Source organism: Clupea harengus, chromosome 22 (assembly GCF_900700415.2).
Source record: "Clupea harengus chromosome 22, Ch_v2.0.2, whole genome shotgun sequence".
Taxonomy (NCBI): domain Eukaryota; kingdom Metazoa; phylum Chordata; class Actinopteri; order Clupeiformes; family Clupeidae; genus Clupea; species Clupea harengus.
The window spans coordinates 22,246,302-22,264,327 of NC_045173.1; the positions used below are offsets into that span (position 1 = coordinate 22,246,302).

At 41.2% G+C, this 18,026-nt stretch overlaps 2 protein-coding genes across 4 annotated transcripts; one reads left to right on the top strand and one right to left on the bottom strand.

Moving 5' to 3' along the window:
• Positions 1–1,347: 1,347 nt before the first annotated feature.
• On the top strand, positions 1,348–3,839 carry LOC116218397. Its single transcript, XM_031559978.2, has 2 exons — positions 1,348–1,451; positions 2,776–3,839. The coding sequence occupies exon 2, from the start codon at positions 2,781–2,783 to the stop codon at positions 3,654–3,656; it is 876 nt and encodes a 291-aa protein (XP_031415838.1). The 5' UTR covers positions 1,348–1,451; positions 2,776–2,780; the 3' UTR covers positions 3,657–3,839.
• A 34-nt stretch (positions 3,840–3,873) lies between these two features.
• LOC105899237 (ribosomal protein S6 kinase beta-2) lies at positions 3,874–14,061 on the bottom strand. Of its 3 annotated transcripts, none has more exons than XM_012826398.3 (16): positions 13,745–14,061; positions 12,582–12,636; positions 10,515–10,552; positions 10,319–10,433; positions 10,106–10,174; positions 9,821–9,968; positions 8,790–8,847; positions 8,342–8,442; positions 8,122–8,212; positions 7,476–7,566; positions 7,149–7,256; positions 5,895–5,957; positions 5,693–5,770; positions 5,414–5,521; positions 5,044–5,156; positions 3,874–4,772 (listed from the first exon to the last, which is right to left on the bottom strand). In XM_012826398.3, exons 2-16 carry the CDS (start codon positions 12,633–12,635, stop codon positions 4,601–4,603), a joined length of 1,407 nt encoding a protein of 468 aa, XP_012681852.2. In that variant the 5' UTR covers position 12,636; positions 13,745–14,061; the 3' UTR covers positions 3,874–4,600. The 3 variants fall into 3 exon arrangements, with proteins under 3 accessions (XP_012681852.2, XP_031415835.1, XP_031415837.1); XM_031559975.2 differs by lacking the exon at positions 13,745–14,061 and adding an exon at positions 13,327–13,672; XM_031559977.2 differs by lacking the exon at positions 13,745–14,061 and adding an exon at positions 12,788–13,055.
• Between the last annotated feature and the right edge of the window lie 3,965 nt (positions 14,062–18,026).

Genomic DNA, 18,026 nt, shown 5'->3' on the forward strand with positions numbered 1-18,026 from the left:
ATCAAAGCCAATCCTTTACCTGTAGTGAAAGAGGAGAGACAGAGTGACATGAAGCATCTCTGTGACGTGTGATGGTGGCGTGCAATCATATTCATTCTATTTGACGTTTAAGTTCAGGTGTTTGAGGAAGTGGAGCTATTCTCCTCTTGTAAATGGTAAATGAGAGAACGCTCAAAAGGAACTGAATCAACACAAAGCATATCTTTGACAACAGCATTTATAAGGTGTAATGTGGCATATAGTAAATGCACATAAAAAATATTTTGTGCACCTTAGAAAGGAGTTTATTTTTTATTTTTTATTCTTCACAAATATACAGACAACACATATTGATACATATTGTATTCAATACCTACATGCTCTTCACAGGGCAAAAGGACTTTACAAATGTACTGCAATTTCAAGCTGTGGTGAAGGTCCAAAACAGTACATCAATACATTTCCATAATTTTGTGTATATACAAAGGCTGATAGGACTGTGGACAATTACCTTGGGAAAACAATAGGATATAATAGAGAACTAAATATAAACAAAATTTTAGTCAGTTCAATTAAGAATTTCATTTTCAAGCATTATATTGTGAGGTTGGGGTCAGATTAAACTGGATTTCAAGGGGCCGCTGCTGTGGAAATATATTTGAGAACAAAGTAACTTTTATTGATAATTACATTCATTTTCAATAATATTTCATGGTCAGGATAAAAATAGAATACAATAGAATCTATTCATTGGTGATATTGTCACTCACAAAAGAAGCCATAGTCTCACAACAGGGTAATGCATGTAATGCAAGGGTAATTGCCCCAAGGCTCATAAGTAGACCAACACAAATGTGACAGGCTTTGCTTAAAAAAGCATCATAATCACCTTGCGAAAGAAATGCCGGATCTAAGATTAGGTGAAAAACACAGCTACTGGGAAAAAACTTTCTCTGAGTTCACCTAACTGCAGGACGTGGTGAAATGATTCTCGATTCTCACTCACATCCTGCCAAACAAGCCACAAGCATTCAACCATCCGTTCTGCCATTTAGTAATGGTCTGTATAGTGCACCCAGTTATACATATATATATGTATATATATATGTACATGTATATGTATACACACAAACACACAATAAATACGAATATAGAAGGAAGAATATTTGGAAAGTCCATATCTGCATGAACAGCAGTACTACCTAATACATGGTTAACTTACTTGACAGTATCAGTGAGAGAGAAGAAAATGTCTTGACAGTAACTGAACCTGAAATTGACTTCAAAGGCTTCAAAGTCTCTCATTCTTTTGTCACTCACATTACTGTCTTTCTCTCTCACCCCTCCCACCTTCCTGTCTTCCTTGCTCTTTTTTCTCTATCGTTGGCTCTGTCGCCCACTTGCTCATTCAAAATTCTGCCTGTTTCATTTTTTTCTGAAGTCAAGAGTAATATAATCAGCACATCAGTGAGGTGAGTACTTGAATTAGAATGTTTTGATCTGATTTTCCTTAAAGCACTGTTGATCTCTTATTCCGCTCTTTTTTGGTTATAAACCATACTTGGTCTCTGAAGGACGATCTAATTGCATTTCTCTTTCCATGTCTATCTATTAATACATCTTCGGGGGTTTTTCTAATGTTAAGCTAATATTTACATGCTCAAAATAACTTCCTCCACTTTTGTGTTAACTTATATTAGTAGAGTTGTGACACAGAAAGCTTTAGTAATGTTCAAAACTTCAGCACAATTTGTGTTGTCTCTGAGGTTATTAATCTGTTCACTGACTGCCTAGTTGCAGTGTACACTCTGGCCTGTTCTGTTGACCACCACAGGCCAAGTTCCTGTGTTATCCATATTTGTATCGGTTGACGTATGGTGTACCACGGCAGACCATGTGCATCGTGAGGTTTGGCATCGACAGTCTGGTCACAGTGACAGTTAATTAGTGTTATTGAAGAAATAGTGATTAACCAGTGAAAAGGCTGTGTGATTAATCTAAATACATTTGGAAAGAAACACACAATACATTGCAGAGGGAAATAAGCATCATTTTCTTGATATTTGTATATGTGGGCTGAGCAGGAAGAGAGCGTTTTTACAGTGTGTTTATAATTCCTTTCATTCAGTTATATTAGGTTAAAGTTTTTGAAAATATGCAGGTATAGACCACCACAAGTGCTTTAAACCAGCACTCAAATATAGACTATATTCGTCAGTGGTGGCACCAAGGCATTTGAGGACACAATGTTCCCCCCAAAGACTTTACAACAGTGGATGTCAATGAGGGCAGGCGACACCGGCTTATGCCATGTGCACCTTTCATTTCCTGTCTTGCTGTGCAGATGGAACAGCAAAGAAGCCACTTCCTGTGTGCATGCCTGCGTAGGTGTGTTAAGTTAAAAAAAATAAGCAGTACTGGTTGATGTGACCTATGGCTTAATGCCACTATGACTACTCCATCAACAGTAGGATGGTGTCCTATGTATCTAAACCCTTCATGGATGTTCACAAGACACCGCTTTAGTTGCCATTCCTTCTGGTTATGGCACTAAATACAGGCCTTCACTGAAAAATTAGACAGCATTGCTAAATGCTTCATTTTTCAAAATCACTAGTTGCTTCTTTTATCTGAATAGTTTACAGTTGGATGCCACAGATGCACATAAAAACTGTTATAGTTACTTGTTCTCCCATAGGTGAGTCTGTAAGTATTTCCTCTTCCCTCTCTCAGTAAGACAGATTCAACAATCACTTACAACATTTTTGTAATCGATTCATTTTTCATTTCCTTCAGCTATAATGAAGCCGGTAATTTCCCTGACCTGGTTGAGTCTATTCCTCCTGATCCCGTCTGCCTCCCAAGCCCAGCACATCATCCCAACAAAAGAATCTTCTGGCAGCTCAGAAAATGGTAGCATCTCAACCAGTAATCCACCCTCCACCAATACCAACAGTTCAATGACGACACAGAAACCAATGAAAATACAAGAAGCCACAAATACTACAGCTGATATAGTCTTAGTATCCAACTCTACCACTTCAGAAGCTATGAAAGCCTCTGAGGCCCAGACCACAACAGAACACACTACCCAAAAGGCAGCTTATCCCAACTCTCCCACAAGTCAGGCTATTCCAAGACCTTCTGCCACCAAAAAAGCCTCTGACACCTTGCACAGGGGGGTGAATGTTTCGACGGTGGTGAAGGTGCTGGTTATTTTGGCTGTGTGCATCCTGGTCGTGGTGTTTATCGGCAGGTGGATGATCCTGCAGAAGAACGTTAGGGATGCCACGCGCCGCTGCTCCCAGGGCCTGCTGGAGCGACTGAGGTCAGTCGTCGCGGCGATGGAGAGATGCCTAGGTCTCAGTCTGTGGCCTCGCATGGAGAACGAGGGAGAGGATGAGGAGATGGTCGAGATCAATGGAGAGGCAGGAGCCAAGAAGGTTCAGGAGGAGGAAGAGGAGAGGGAGGAAGGTGAGGACTCCTCTGATGACTACTCTAGTTTAGGAGGCATGGATCTCAGGGATCGAGCCAGACAGAGTCAGGAGGAGGTGGAGTGGGACAGCGAGAAGAAGACGGAAAGGAAGATGGAAGGAGCAGAAGAGGAGCTGACATCGGTCACCCTGGGGGAGGGAAGCAGGAAGGGAGTAGAGGATAATGATCTGACTGTACTCTGAAGTAACCCATAATGAGATGACAAAACGTTCGATTCTAAATATTTAGCATTTGTGTTTTGGAAAAGGTGAAATTTCATCATTGTTTTGCTTTTTCAGTGGAAATGTATGTGATTTTCACCTTGATGTAGATTTTTAACAAATTTCTTTCAGTTAATAAAGTGACATTTACATTCACTTTTAAAACAAAAGTACAACCATGACTTCTTGACTGCCCTAATGTGATCAGCTTATGAATTTTCATTTATTTTATCATATTAACATATGCAACACCCCAAAGCCTTTTTCAGGTGAATTAGTGATACAAGAAAATAATTGATTTGAGACCGAAAACGTGAGCGTAAAATTTCTTAAAACACTCTCCACCCCAAAGATCCCATGTAGTTCAGTTAATCAATTCACAATAATACCTTTAAATTAAATAATACAAGCACACAACGTCTTTAACTATTCCATGTACAACAGCATTTTATACTGCATTCCACACCACCTTTTTCTCATTCCAAAATCTCACAGTGACATGATAGAATGTCCATTTGGTTACTACAGCAACCAAATGAAATGCTTGACTCATTTACAGGTCTGACTGCATCACAGTGGTAAAAGCAGCATAGAGAAAAGTACTTTTCCAGAATGAAAATGTCCAAAAATAACAACCATAATTTCAAATGTATTCGTCTGTGTAGTGACAGTACATTCAGACAGCTCGGTTTTCTGTATTTTAAAGTAATGAATACTGAGCGCAGAACCATGATGAGACACAGGCATGAATCAGTACTACCTTATACATTCATGAAATGGTAGTCCCTTCGTGTCAGTGTCAAAATGCTTTGGCAGTAAGGAATTGGTCTTGACCATCGAGGGGGAAAGGAAGTGGATTGCAAAGTGAAACTCGCACAAAAGAGGAAACACGGCCCCTGAGATGATTCTCTGGTGAAGTTGCTGTTTCATCGGCCACTCCTGTGGCCCTTATTCTTGTTGCGACCAGGTGTCCTGATTGGCTGAGTGGCACAGTTGTCTTTGGATGGAGGTGGAGGTGGAGGTGGGCTCTGAATGGAAGAGTCTGACTCTACGTCCATACTAGTCTTGAAGGGCTCGGTGAGAGAGAACTTCAGAGGGCTGAAGAGGAAGACACAAAAAAAAGAAAATGAGTTTAAGCCTCCTTACTAGCGTAGCCACTTCCTATTCCTGGGGTAAATCCAGTGCATGAGTAAATCCAGTGCTGAACTGTGCTTCTCATACTGGTTACAAGGTAGCTATGAGATTGTTTACATTGTCCATCCACAACAAAATACAAACCCATGAATGACCGAGGGAAGAGAGAAGTGCGTGTTTCTATGCATGGACGACGGCGTGCTAGGGTGGCTTGATGTGCAGAAGTGTGAATTACCTAATAGGCGTGTGAGGGCTGCTGGTGTGGCGGCGTACAGGGCGAGGTCGGGGCTCAAAAGAGAAGCCCTCTTTCAAACTCTCCAGCACAGACGGGGCCACATAGGTAAAACCCTTTAAGGTAAAAAATCCCATTGAGGGCAAAGAAACATGAGCAAGTCAATATCCATGTCCTATGTTATGTGAGTACATACACTGTACAGTACATGAACAACTTAAGTTTAAATGCAGAAATATATTATGCAACGCATACAACATTTATAACCAGCTATGTGAATGTCACAGCAATGCGAACGTGTGTGTGTGTGTGGGGGTGGCTGGGAGCATGGCTGGGAGCATGGCTGTGCACATATTTTGTGTGAGTGTCTTACAGCAAAGGCATGATCTGCACTCCCACTCAGAGTGGTGTCGTCGGGGCTGTCCACAGGAGTCTGCCGGGTGAAGCGCGTGTCAAACTGACTGACATCTTCGTCTGATTGCTTAGGGGAGAATGGGGGGTGAAGGCAAGAGAGAATGAAAGGCAGAGAATGAAAAAAAGGGAGGGATGAGTATGAACAGGAAATAACAGAAAAGGGTTAGCTCTTCAAAGACTGCCAAAGTCCTCTTCACAAGATGTCCTGCAGCAGAACTATTGGCGGGAGATGCTGTACCAGGGTTGGCTTGTAGGGTGGCTCTATGCACTTGTTCAAAAGGTCGTCCCAGTTGACGTGCCGGAAGAAAGGATGTTTCTGTAGAAGTCACAAAAATGTAAGATTCTTACATGCACACATATGTCCTGCATGCATCCAAGCTATTCTCACATATCTGTTATCAACAGCCTTCTCCAGAGAGGTAAAGTGGAGATGTGTTCACCTTAATATCTTCACAGTCGGCCCCACTTGAGCCTAGCCTCTGAGATGGACTCTTCCTCAGCAGCTATAGAGAGGAGTGAGAGAAAGGGAGGGAGGGTGAGAAAGATAGTGATTACAGAAGAGACACGCGGAAGGGGAAAGGGAGAGTTGCTAACTAAACAAACAATGCAAAGGTTGTAGCACATATTACGGTAGATGAGTTGGACCACATATGCAACATGCAGAAAATTACTGACACTGATGAAAAGTTTTTATTATTAAAAGATTTTATTATATTTATTATTGTATATCTCCACTCTACTATGTGGTCTCCTGGGCATTTTGTAAATACTCAGTTGTTAACTCAGTTCACACTCTTCTGACTAATCCCATTCTTAACAAAAGCCGTATACTGGGTACAACATGAGTGCACATACTAAAGGCCGATATATGCTTCTGCGACTGCGTGGTCACGCAGTTACTTTGACGGACTCGTGAACATTTATAGTAAAATACGTCTGAGGGGATTTGCGAGGTGTCTGAGCCAGCTATCTAATGCTACTACCCACAAGGTAAACAGCGATTTAAAAGTTGTTTGTTTGACTCTTTTCTGTATAGATTTTTTTTAAGTTACTGAGAAATAGACACTGTGCAATGTAAAAAACCCGTTATTTTAACTGAAAAATACGTCTGAGGGGATTTGCGAGGTGTCTGAGCCAGCTATCTAATGTTAGCATGCTACTGCCTACAAGGTAAACAGCGATAGGCTGGACCAATCGCAGCCCTGCGGCTTGCGTAGCCTTGTCGGAAATTTGGGAGGCGCACGCAAGAGGTGCTCGGAGGGGGCTTGCAACGACGCAAGGGGCTCTTGCGTGCTTGCGTGCCTGCGTAAAAGGCAGACCATAAATTAAGCTTAATGTCACATGTGACCTGGCCACCACGGCTGTTTCTGGCTGAGTATTGCATCAATGTCCATGACACACAATTCACATTTCTGTTTATTATCTAGTTAATGTAATAGCAATGAACTGAGATGCATGTGCAGAATATATATATATTTTTAAATAGTTAAAAGCAGTACAAAACATATACTATAATATAACATAAAATATTATAACAGCAGCATTTAAGCCATGATATTAGTTATTTAAAAAATATGAAGGTTGGTATTTAGTGATGCAATTTGATACAGTTTCAAGGTCTGATTGCCCAGTCCTAACTGTGTTTGTCCTTTGGTTTGGTGCAGGAAATGAACATGCGAGGTGAGAAACTGCACCTTTTTGATCATGTCACGGGCATCAGCTGTGAGGTAGGGTGGTAGATTGAGCTTGCACTTGAGAATCCGGTCAATTGTCTTCTTCCTGTTCTCTGCAGTGAAAGGAGGCTAACAGACAAAAGAGAAAAGTAGAGAAATGAACACATAACTTTACCTGACACAGAGCTTACCAGGACTAATGTAGAATTACAGTACAATCTAAACATTTCAGTCAGAGATTACTCAATTACTACTGTTCATACATGCAGTCTTGCATACATTTTGCATGAATTGTGACCCTTTCTTCTCGCAACCATCCATTTCTCTCATACGCCTTTCCTCACTCACCGAGCCAGTCATCATGTCATACATCAGGGCCCCAAGACTCCACCAGTCCACTGATCTGTTGTGTCCTGAGCGTGTAAGGATCTCTGGCGCCCTGACAGACAGACAGGCAGACAGACAGACAGGCAGACAGACACTTCACAAGTCGTACAGATGGGACTCAGCCAATAACATTCAGACCAGCATACAGCACCAGACTCGAACTTGAACCTCGAACCCGAACTCGAACCTCGGGCATGGGAGGTGGTTGTGCTAGCAAGGAGGCTTAAACCCATGGGGTGTCTGTTGCTAAAACATCTCTTAAGGTGTAGGGGAGTGAGGTTTAGTCACTGCACAGTACTGTACCCGCTGGCTGCCGTTACATTTAGCATAGTCTTTGGAAAATTCACCACCAGTTGGCAAAACTGCACACATAACAACGATGGTGTGGCACGAGTTAAAATGGAATTCACAACTAGCACTTACAGGTAAGCAATATATTTTAAAATATACCACCATGAACAAGTTGTCCTCAGACATATGTGATCATAACGATGTGGCAAAGAGACTTCTGGCCTTGCATCTCCATAATAGATTAATGTGAATAAGACTCCCAGGAATGTGTGTGTGTGTGTGTGTGTGTGTGTTCCCCATACAAGGCAGAACTCACATATACTCTATGGTCCCACAGAAGGTGTGTGTGACTGCCCCGTCATGAATAGACTCCTTGCACAGGCCAAAGTCAGTCAGCTTGATGTGTCCTAAAGACAGAGGGAAAGCCACACGTGTTGAAATGCAGAACATGTAAGAACAGCATGCAGCATGGGAGCCCAGGCCAAGGCTCCTCGTCTACCTTTATTGCATGAACACATGGACATACTCACACACACCTTGGTGGTTCAGCATAATGTTTTCTGGTTTCAGGTCTCTGTATATGATGCCATTAGAGTGGAGGTGGCCAAGAGCCAGAGTTATTTCTCCCAGATAAAAGCTATGGGGTAATAGAGAATGATGTAAGTGATTATTAGGTTATATAATTAATTAACCGATTGGGTAATTACTTAATTAACAAACAAGAACATAAAAACACTTAAATCCATTGCTAAATTCCGGTCATGTCAAATCAACAATGACTTACCAAAAGTGAGAATTAAATTAATAAAATTGTGCATTGGCAGAAGTCCATGTATGTATGAGACAGAGAGAGAAAGAGAGAGACTGTATGTATGTGCACATGGAAATGTCTTGAAGTTCCCAACTTTCATTTTTTTTCTTTTGGAAGTGGCATTCCATCAAAATCTCACATCCTTTCATTGAGGGGGGAGGCCTTTTACTCACCAGGCTGTGTCTTCCATGAAGATCCCCTCTTTTTCCAACTGCATGAATAGCTCCCCTCCTAAAACAAAACAAGGAGACTGAGAGCTGAGCAATGAGACACGAGTAAAGGAAAGAGAAAAAAAACAAATGTGTAATGCAGACGATGCATTTCACACATGGATACAGAAGGTGGTAGCAGTTTCAGGCAATGTTCATAGTTGGGTGAGTCCATGGATATGCAAGTCTAGACACTGGCAAGAAATAAATGTAACATCCTCACATGCCAGAGTTTAATTCCAGACTGACTACGGCCCCTTCCACTACGCTGCCTGAATAGAGTGTTTAAACTCAACGTGACGACTATGTGACAGCGGGCCAAGTAACAGTCCTGACCACTTTTCTGGAGTAAGATTCTAATACCACACACACTAAATCCAATTGGATTGGCATGAAGGATCTAGAATTAGCGGGGCGGCAGTGGTACAGGAGGTAAAGAAGTCGTTTAGTAATCAGAAGGTTGCTAGTTCGATTCCCTGTCGAAGTGTCCTTGAGCAAGGCACTGAACCCCTAATTGCTCCTGATGTGCAGTGTGCCATCAGTGTAAATGTAAAATGTGTATACATTGTAAGTCGCACATATGTAAGTCGCTTTGGATAAAAGCGTCTGCTAAATGACTAAATGTAAATGTAAATTAAGATCCTCGTCATTAACAGGTGTCTCCCTCACTTCCATTACATTTACATTTAGTCATTTAGCAGACGCTTTTATCCAAAGCGACTTACAATGTATACACATTTTTTACATTTACACTGATGGCACACTGCACATCAGGAGCAATTAGGGGTTCAGTGTCTTACTCAAGGACACTTCGACAGGGAATCGAACTAGCAACCTTCTGATTACTAAACGACTTCTCTACCACTGTACCACTGTCGCCCCCTACCTCCATCCCCCATATGGCTCCTTCTACCCAGTTCACTCTTGCTTTGTTGGTTTTATTCCAGGCCAGACCCCTCCCTGGCTTCTTTGTATCAGTTATCAGTCTCACTCACCACTGAGACATTCCAGAATGAGGTAAAGCTTCCCTCCTGTCTGAAACGCATACCACAGTTCCACTATAAACGGGTGCCCCACTGTCTCCAGAATCTCACGCTCTGCACGAGTGTGTGCTGTATCTTTTGCATTACATACAATCTTGGCCTAAGAAAGGAATAGATTATTGAGGAAAGGAGAAAAGTAAAACGAGAAACGTGAATCATAGTAAAGATATCTGCATTTGCTTCATTCTATAAGACATACATCTATGGTACCTTCTTTAAGACATAAATCTATGGTACCTTCTTTAAGACCTTCATGGCAAATATTTTGCCCGTCTGTGGACCCTGAACCTTCCTCACTTGGAAGACCTGTCCAATAAACAAAGCCCTTAGTGCAAGCTCCATGCTGAAGAAATATATCTATACATACAGTACAACATTTTACTGTCATTTGTAATGACAGTTTGCCATGAGTCAACAGGACATGTAATAAAATGTGGAATAATACCATACCTTGCCATAACCTCCTTTTCCAAGTACAGTGAGTAGCTCGAAACAGTCCGGGCCAACCCTCTCGCTATTTCTGTTCACACTGGCACTAGTCAGTTCAACCTCCTCTATTTGAACCCTTAAGGATAGAGATTAAAATCAATGTGTGGATAATCTCTTATTTTCCTTAGTAAACAAAGTACAGAAAAGAAATACCTACGGTTCAGTTTCGGTTACGGTGAAGTCAAAAACTTCATCCTACAAAACATTTGGGGAAGGGAAAAACAAGTTGTTACTGACTCTTGACTTCTACTTCCAATGTATATGGTTTAAATGAATATTTATCTAAATTGAGTCAGTAGATTTAGTTAATTCTTTATATATACAGGGATTGGACAATGAAACTGAAACACTGGCCAATATAGTGATTGAGGTTTCACACCTATATATGCACGGCCTTGTGGCAGAATGTGAAGGTTGAATTAGTAGAGCTATAGCACAGCTGTACATAAAATATTGCAATCCACACAACATAATGGGAGACATATCAGAGTTCAAAAGATGACAAATTGTTGGTGCGTGACAGGACTAGAGCTAACATAACATTCATCTTTATTATAGACCGTTTTGAAAATTCCGTCTATAATACAAATCTTTTCACGTCAGATTCAGTTATTAAATAATGCCGGTCGTGTCCGTTGTTCTGGCTGGTATCAAAAATTACGTCCAACTGGCTAAATAAGACCACGAAAAACTATCCACATGTAGGTAGAGCAGCACACTATCCCAATACAAACAACTAAGTACAGTAGAAAAATGTAAGTCACGAAAAAGGCGCCACGTCATATACATTTAGTTTATGTTGTTGCTGTTATGAAGTGACGCAGTGGGGTTAATAAGGGTTCCGCCTGAGGTTGCGAGGCGATCACGTGGGGCAATGACATCATCAGATTAGAAAGGGTTGCGGATCGGCGTGCAGACGAACACCAATCCGCGGATAGATTCGAATCTACACACTTTGGACCCCCGATTCGAAAGAGTGCGGATTCAGTGTGCGGATCCGCCTTGTTCGTGTAGACGAAAGGTCGATCCGGAGACATTTCTCTCCGGATTCAGGCAAACTAGACTCTGTGTAAACGACGCCTCAGTTGAGAATCAATACTGTACAGAGATGACAAGAGCAGTTCAAACAGAAGAAGTGGTGAAGACACAACCAGAGCCACGTGACTGGGGACATACTTTGATGACTGATCAGTAGGTGACCACCCATCACAGGCTAAGTGTGAGAAAGCACACCAGGTGTTGACACTTTCTAATACTGCAGTCAAGGTACAGGGAAAAACGAAATCGCCTAATTTAAACCATTGCACACAATGTGTGCCTCTAGAACAACCATCCCTTCTAAAGCACAGGCAGAAGAACTATGATTATGGTTCCAATCATCATGATACAGTGGCATTAGAGATGATGTTTGGTTATGGACGTGGCTATGAAATATGGGTTAAGGATAAAGTCTGAACCCTAATTGTTAGGCAGTTTCCTTTAATGTTCAGGCAGAAGAACTATGATTATGGTTGCAATCATCATGATACAGTGGCATTAGTGATGATGTTTGGTTATGGACGTGGCTATGAAATATGGGTTAATGATAAAGTCTGAACCCTAATGGTTAGGCAGTTTCCTTTAATGTTCAATGTTGTGTCTGAGTTTGTTTGTTCTTGTTCTATGAATGAAATGCCACATTCTATGGATTTTGTGATGCTGTCACTGTTTTTCTTTGTTTGTCTTTCATAGCCAACGGTCCATTACCAACCCCCCTGGAGCAACATGAGAGGATCTAGATACAAAGAACCCATGGGGCCTCTGCTGCAATGACCAAGTCATCACCGTTGTCCATAATCCACCTCTGCCGTTGAAGAGCAATGACAATACTACATGAACAGGACTTTCATGTTTCTACCACACAAGATTCAAGGACTTGAATGAGCTGAACTACATCAGAACAGATGATCAGAGATGCATAGTTGCCACTCACAGCTCACGGAAGGCAAGTGTTGCTGCACAACCGCAGGGCAGTACATTAATTCCCCCCGAAGTTAGAGATGTATGTTAACCTTCTGGCTAGCTAGCCTACTTAACATTACCATATCATGTGTTCAGGCAGCTGGGAAATGGTTAATGAAAATCATCTGTGCTAATGAGTACACCTATGGGTTGACACTTACCGTAAAAAAAAAGTGGCGGATAACTTGACGCTGTCGATGTTGCGAGCTACTAATGCACTTACCTCATCATTACTGACGTCTTCAGACTCCAAGTCAATGTCGAACACTCCAGCCATCCTGAGACAATCAAGTAATCATGACAGATTCAAAAGACAGTAGGCAACAATTTGCCACTTACGGAAGCATGTTTTTATAAGCAAATAGTACTTCTATCATCTTCAAATTAATAGCCATGGTATATGGTCACGTGAAAGACGGATAAACACACCTGTCGTTCCAACTAGCTGCCTATGTTGCACTATGCAGTTCGATGGTCTGGGTCAGACTACTTCGCGAAAATGTAAAATAAGCTTTTACAGCACGACATCGCCAAGCATATTGCCAGAACCTACGTGTTAACATTCTAGCAAGTGTTTTACCTGTGTCAAATGTGATTTTGTTAGTGTTTGCAAGGTTTTTGCATGCCTTTTCAGTAGTGAGATTGCTAATTTTCGACCAAAAACCCCTTAGTGCTGCTTTAATAGTCGACGTGTTACCGAATGCTAACAAAAAGTACTTGGTAGAGCTTACATGCTAACTTATGTGTTAGAGCTAAGAGTTTGGATAATGACTAACATTCTGACAGGTCGAGCTAGAAAACGTTCACAGTGGGTTAACCATAACTGACATGCAAACCTATTGAACTAGTGAACTAACAACCACCTATGTGATCAGTGGAAATGTTCTACACTAAGCTAGTCGGAGTCCTCCGATTGAACAGATGGTTATGGGAAAGTCAAATATGTACGCCAAACAGAATAACGTTACCTGGTTTGGAACATGGAGGTTAAGATTACAATTAGCCAACAACAGTGTCATTCACTGAAACAACCAGGGATCAGGCTTGCTGGTTGGTCAGCTACTCAGTGGATAAGACCAGCCAGTCAAGTGTTCATGAAAACATTAACGTTCTACCCTTAAGCTTAAACTAGCAGTATGCCATAGTTGAGACACCATGCATTAGATACGTCGCAACAATGTTGCCTAGCGTAACATTCTATCGTCAGCAGGCTAACTTTCCTTTGCACAATTCCTGCGAATTAACGTTAACAGGAAATCAAGAACATAACGTTACAGCATGTCACCCACCAGCACGATAGCTTGATTTGATTTGACAGATTATTTCTGGCTAGGCTAAAAACTAGCTAGTTAGGATAACTAACTAGGTAACACTATTTAAACTCACCTTCATCTGCCTCCTGAAACGACTTCTACCTTGTGTTCTTTGTCACCTGATAACCGTTGCAAAACAACTATTATGGCAAACAACACACTTATTGTTGGATTTATTCAGAAATGCTGGTCTGCTCTGGAGTCTACGGAACTTCAGCCATAACCCAATGAAGTGTACGTCATCAATAAGTGACCTCAAGCTTTTGATGTCGCCTGTCAAAAACCAGACCCGTGTGTGAATAGAGTATGGGAGTCGATAGGAAGTTTGTAGTTTTTAGTGTTGGCATTTTAACACTTCCTGGTTCCAAAGAAAAATCCCTACGGAAGGGTTTTCGCAAAATCGGCAGAAATAAGAGTCAGTAGAAAACCTAGGCAAACCGTTTGGTGAGTTAAAATGTAGTTATCAGTCGGTCTTTTATAACGAACCGTTGGCTTGTCTGGTCAAAATAAAGATGTCGCTAACAATATGCTAAAGAATAAAAAAGACGAACAACTGCCTGTCACTTGCCTCAAGAGTGGTATCCAAGGTCTCAGACAACTCTTTACCTAAACCCCGCGGTTTCTTATGTTCTTACGCTGGCATCTGTTCGGAGGCACATGTCATATTTCATATGTCATATAATGTTTTAATACAATTCTTTTTTTCTAAATTAACATTTTTTATTTTATTAAATATTTCATTTTTATGGCAGGGACTGGGGACCACTGACTAGACTACTTCCAGGTGCTGTGGTGTGGGTGTGAGTGTGTCTATGTATTTATACAAGAGAAAAAAGTGGTCCAGGCCTTGCATTGTCTGTAGCAGGGACTGTAATGTTCTGTGTAGAAGGAGCCAGGGACCAGACTTGATCCAGGTACTGTGATGTTTATAGCAGGGGCTAGGAATCACAAAGTGCCTCCGACTGATAATAGTGTGTGTGTGTGTGTGTGTGTGTGTGTTTCAAAAGCAACACAAGTATTAAAAATAAAGGCAGAGGCCCAGGGCAGTTGCCTGAAGCACTCCTTATCACAGTGGTGCTGTAGCAGGGGCTGTAAACCAGGCGTAGTCCAGGTGCTGTGATGTTCTTTGTAGCTAGGGCTGGAGACTAGACTCAATTATGTTCTGTGTTGCAAGGGACCAGATTCAATCCAGCCAACAGAACATCACAGCACCTGGAATAAGTCTGCTGCCTGACTCTTGCTCCCTCCAGCTGCTGTGATGTTCTGTGTAGCAGGGCCTGGGAACCACAGACTCCCTCTAGGTGGTGAGATGAGGGGTGCTGCAAGAACATGTCCTGGGGCTTTTGCACTGGCTGGAAATGGAGGAGGTTGTGCTGCCGCATCCTCGTCCTCATCACTACTGCTCAATCTGTTACAGGAAACAGAAAAGACAGTATAGCGTATCATAGTCTGTTTGAATGATCTGGCGTTTTACATAAAATGTATTATTGAAGTTTTATTGTGTTTTACATGTGGATCTGACCGCACACCACACATCTGGGGTAAATATAAATAATAAATAAATAAGAGAACTCTCCACATCACATGACCCCCTACTTTCATGTAATTATTAATCATTGTGTTTTAATCTCTCAATGCAAGACTGACATAATAGCCTACTCCTTGGAAACTAATACCTTGGTTGTGTTATTGTACTAAATACTTCTGAAAGTAAATCCCAACCCATTAAAACAAATGTAGGTCCAACATTAAGCGACCTACCTTGCAAGTATTTGACATAAATGTAAGTTAGCCAGTTAACCCAAAGGGTATACCCTTTCATATAGATGATCGGTATACCCGGAAGTGTGTTTGTGATGTGTAATATCAGTCCTTTACGTTATTTACCGCCAGCGATTGCATACAAATAAATTGCTCCACCACAAGTATAATTCGGGTACTATTAATGTTGAACAGCAGCGTTAAACGTGACACAACAATAAAAGTCAGGCAATCGACATCATTACTCAAGGACAACTAAAGGTCCTGGTATTAGCCAATCGTTCATTAGTATTATTTCCATGAATGCAGGTCGTTTCTAAGTTCCGGGTATACCTTGTCTACCCTCCACCCATCGTCTACCGACAAATGTCAACAAGCCTGACTTGCTGTTTAATTGTTCCGTGTTGCTCAACACATATTTAGGCAGTGACATAGTTTGGCGTGTGCTTAAGGCATGTAGTTCCCTCTTTAGCATGCACAGTGCTCAAATGTAAAGTTATGCTGCCTATATGAAAACAGTCACTAAATATATGTACATTTATATATTTATATGATACAATATTGTATTTATTTATACTTAGGCTGTTCTTTATTGCAGTGTCCACGAAAAGAGTAGCCTATTCAATTTTTTTTTTTTTTTTTACTGAAGGTGATTTTTTTCGGGTTCTGTGCGGTGGTGATCATATACCCTTCGGTTACCTGCGGCACATATGGGTTCATGTGCATCTGGGCCAAGTAAACACGCACGGCATCGGCGCGACTGCATTTTGCCGACGCCCTGGTCTGTCAAGTTTGAAAGGTGAACAAACTCTTCGGCCAATCAAGCAGATCACCACGATATATAAATTGTCCAATCTCCGGGAAGATTAGGTCCATGATGTGTCCGTTATGTGTAATTTGACTGCAGTGTAGATGAGTGCGCGATTGAGAAACAGAGAGGAGGAATTAATCTAAATATAAAATGATAAGTCTGAAATTATTAGTCAAATTTCGAAGGCATGGGACCTCCGCTAATAATTAATTACATATAAGAAATAGTTTTTTTACCGATGCAAAAATGAATCGTATCTAGAGTTCATCCCAAATTGTATCCGATGCACACTTTTTTAATCGGGAAAATGGCATCCTGAACTTTAATGCCGGTGCATCGATTCAAATTTGAATATTACCATGCCTAGTTAGCACCAGTTGTTTCAGGGAAACTGCAGTTCTCTACCTTAAATAGGTGGCGGTCTTCCTAAACCCTATAGCCGGAAACCCCCTCGGTCTGCAATGATGAGTAGCCCACCAAGCTGACGAACATCTGAGTAGTCTACTTGTTCACTGTCTCATACCACAATTACATTAGGTTAGCAAAAGATTGTTTGATTTTATAATATGGAAGCCTTTGCTTACCTGGTTAAGTCCTTCAATAGAGCTGCTTTAGTAAATTCCTAATAGCTCTTGTACCATTGTATATTCAGTGTTTGTCTGTAGGTGGATGCATGCACATGAGGGGGATTTACAGACATCAGTTCTAAAGAAACAAATGTATGAACTTTCCATCAGAACACATGCCTATGTTCCTGTTTGTAACTTCACTAGGATTGGTCAGTAGCCTCTCAAGACAGGTCCTGTACAGCAAACCTGAAACCACAGACCTCTTTCATTTCACTCAAACGGGCACACAGTCTCAGAATGCCATATCTGTTCATCACTATTTTTGGTAAGTTAGTTAGTTTTAATAGTAAATTTAACATTACTGTGTTATGAATTGCATTATTTCATTTCATTTGATGTTTTAACTTATCATTCGCTTATTGTTCACATATGGCCTTTGAAAGACAACTCCACACTTTGTTACAGATATACTATATGTGATAATATGATAATCATTTAATCATGATATTAACAGGCTACTGGGTGATGTTGAGGCAACTAGAGGCTTTCGAGAGGAAAGGGGTTTGTCTGGGGGATACAGTGGACATTAAGTGCAGTATTTCTTTCCACCATGACATTACCTGGTTAAAGCTGAACAACGAACAACCACCAATAGTGATGATGGTTACTTCTTTGATCAGCGACGGAGAGATGGCTGTCATTTATCGAGACAAAGATCTTTGGACTGAGGCCAGTGTCAAGGGAAGAGCTGTGACCCTGACGATCAAAAATATTTCTGTCGATTACCTGGGTCTGTACTACTGTACAAGGACAAAGGACAAAGTGTTGACGTTTGTCACAGGAGTACTTGTACATGGTAAGAATGCCTTCTACAACAGCAGCTAGTGGTGGGATGAGGTGATATGAAAAGTATTTTTACTTGAGGATATGACTTGTCTTTCAGACTCTGGAAACAAAAAGGAACTACAAAATGTGAATCAAACTAATTACCGAGCTGTAGACTCTGAACAAGGTAACTGCTTCTCAATAGACTTGCAAACATGCATAATTCAACTTCTTTATATATAAAATATTTATTTATATGCAACTTCCAATGTGGTTGTCTATACACATTCACTGTTAAGTTGTAGGATTAAGGTTACACAAGAGTGATTTCACTTCCTTTTGTTGGTAGGACCTCTACTGCCATCCACTGGCACTCCTCTCTCTCCCTT

Bases quoted from the DNA above. Each gene is read 5' to 3' on its own strand.
- LOC116218397 (XM_031559978.2), top strand. From the start codon at position 2,781: ATGAAGCCGGTAATTTCCCTGACCTGGTTGAGTCTATTCCTCCTGATC.
- LOC105899237 (XM_031559975.2), bottom strand. The intron at 9,969-10,105 runs GTACCATAGATT...TTCCTTTCTTAG, and splicing joins CCATGAAGGTCTTAAAGAAG to GCCAAGATTGTATGTAATGC. The intron at 8,848-9,820 runs GTGAGTGAGACT...GTTTTGTTTTAG, and splicing joins CATTCTGGAATGTCTCAGTG to GAGGGGAGCTATTCATGCAG.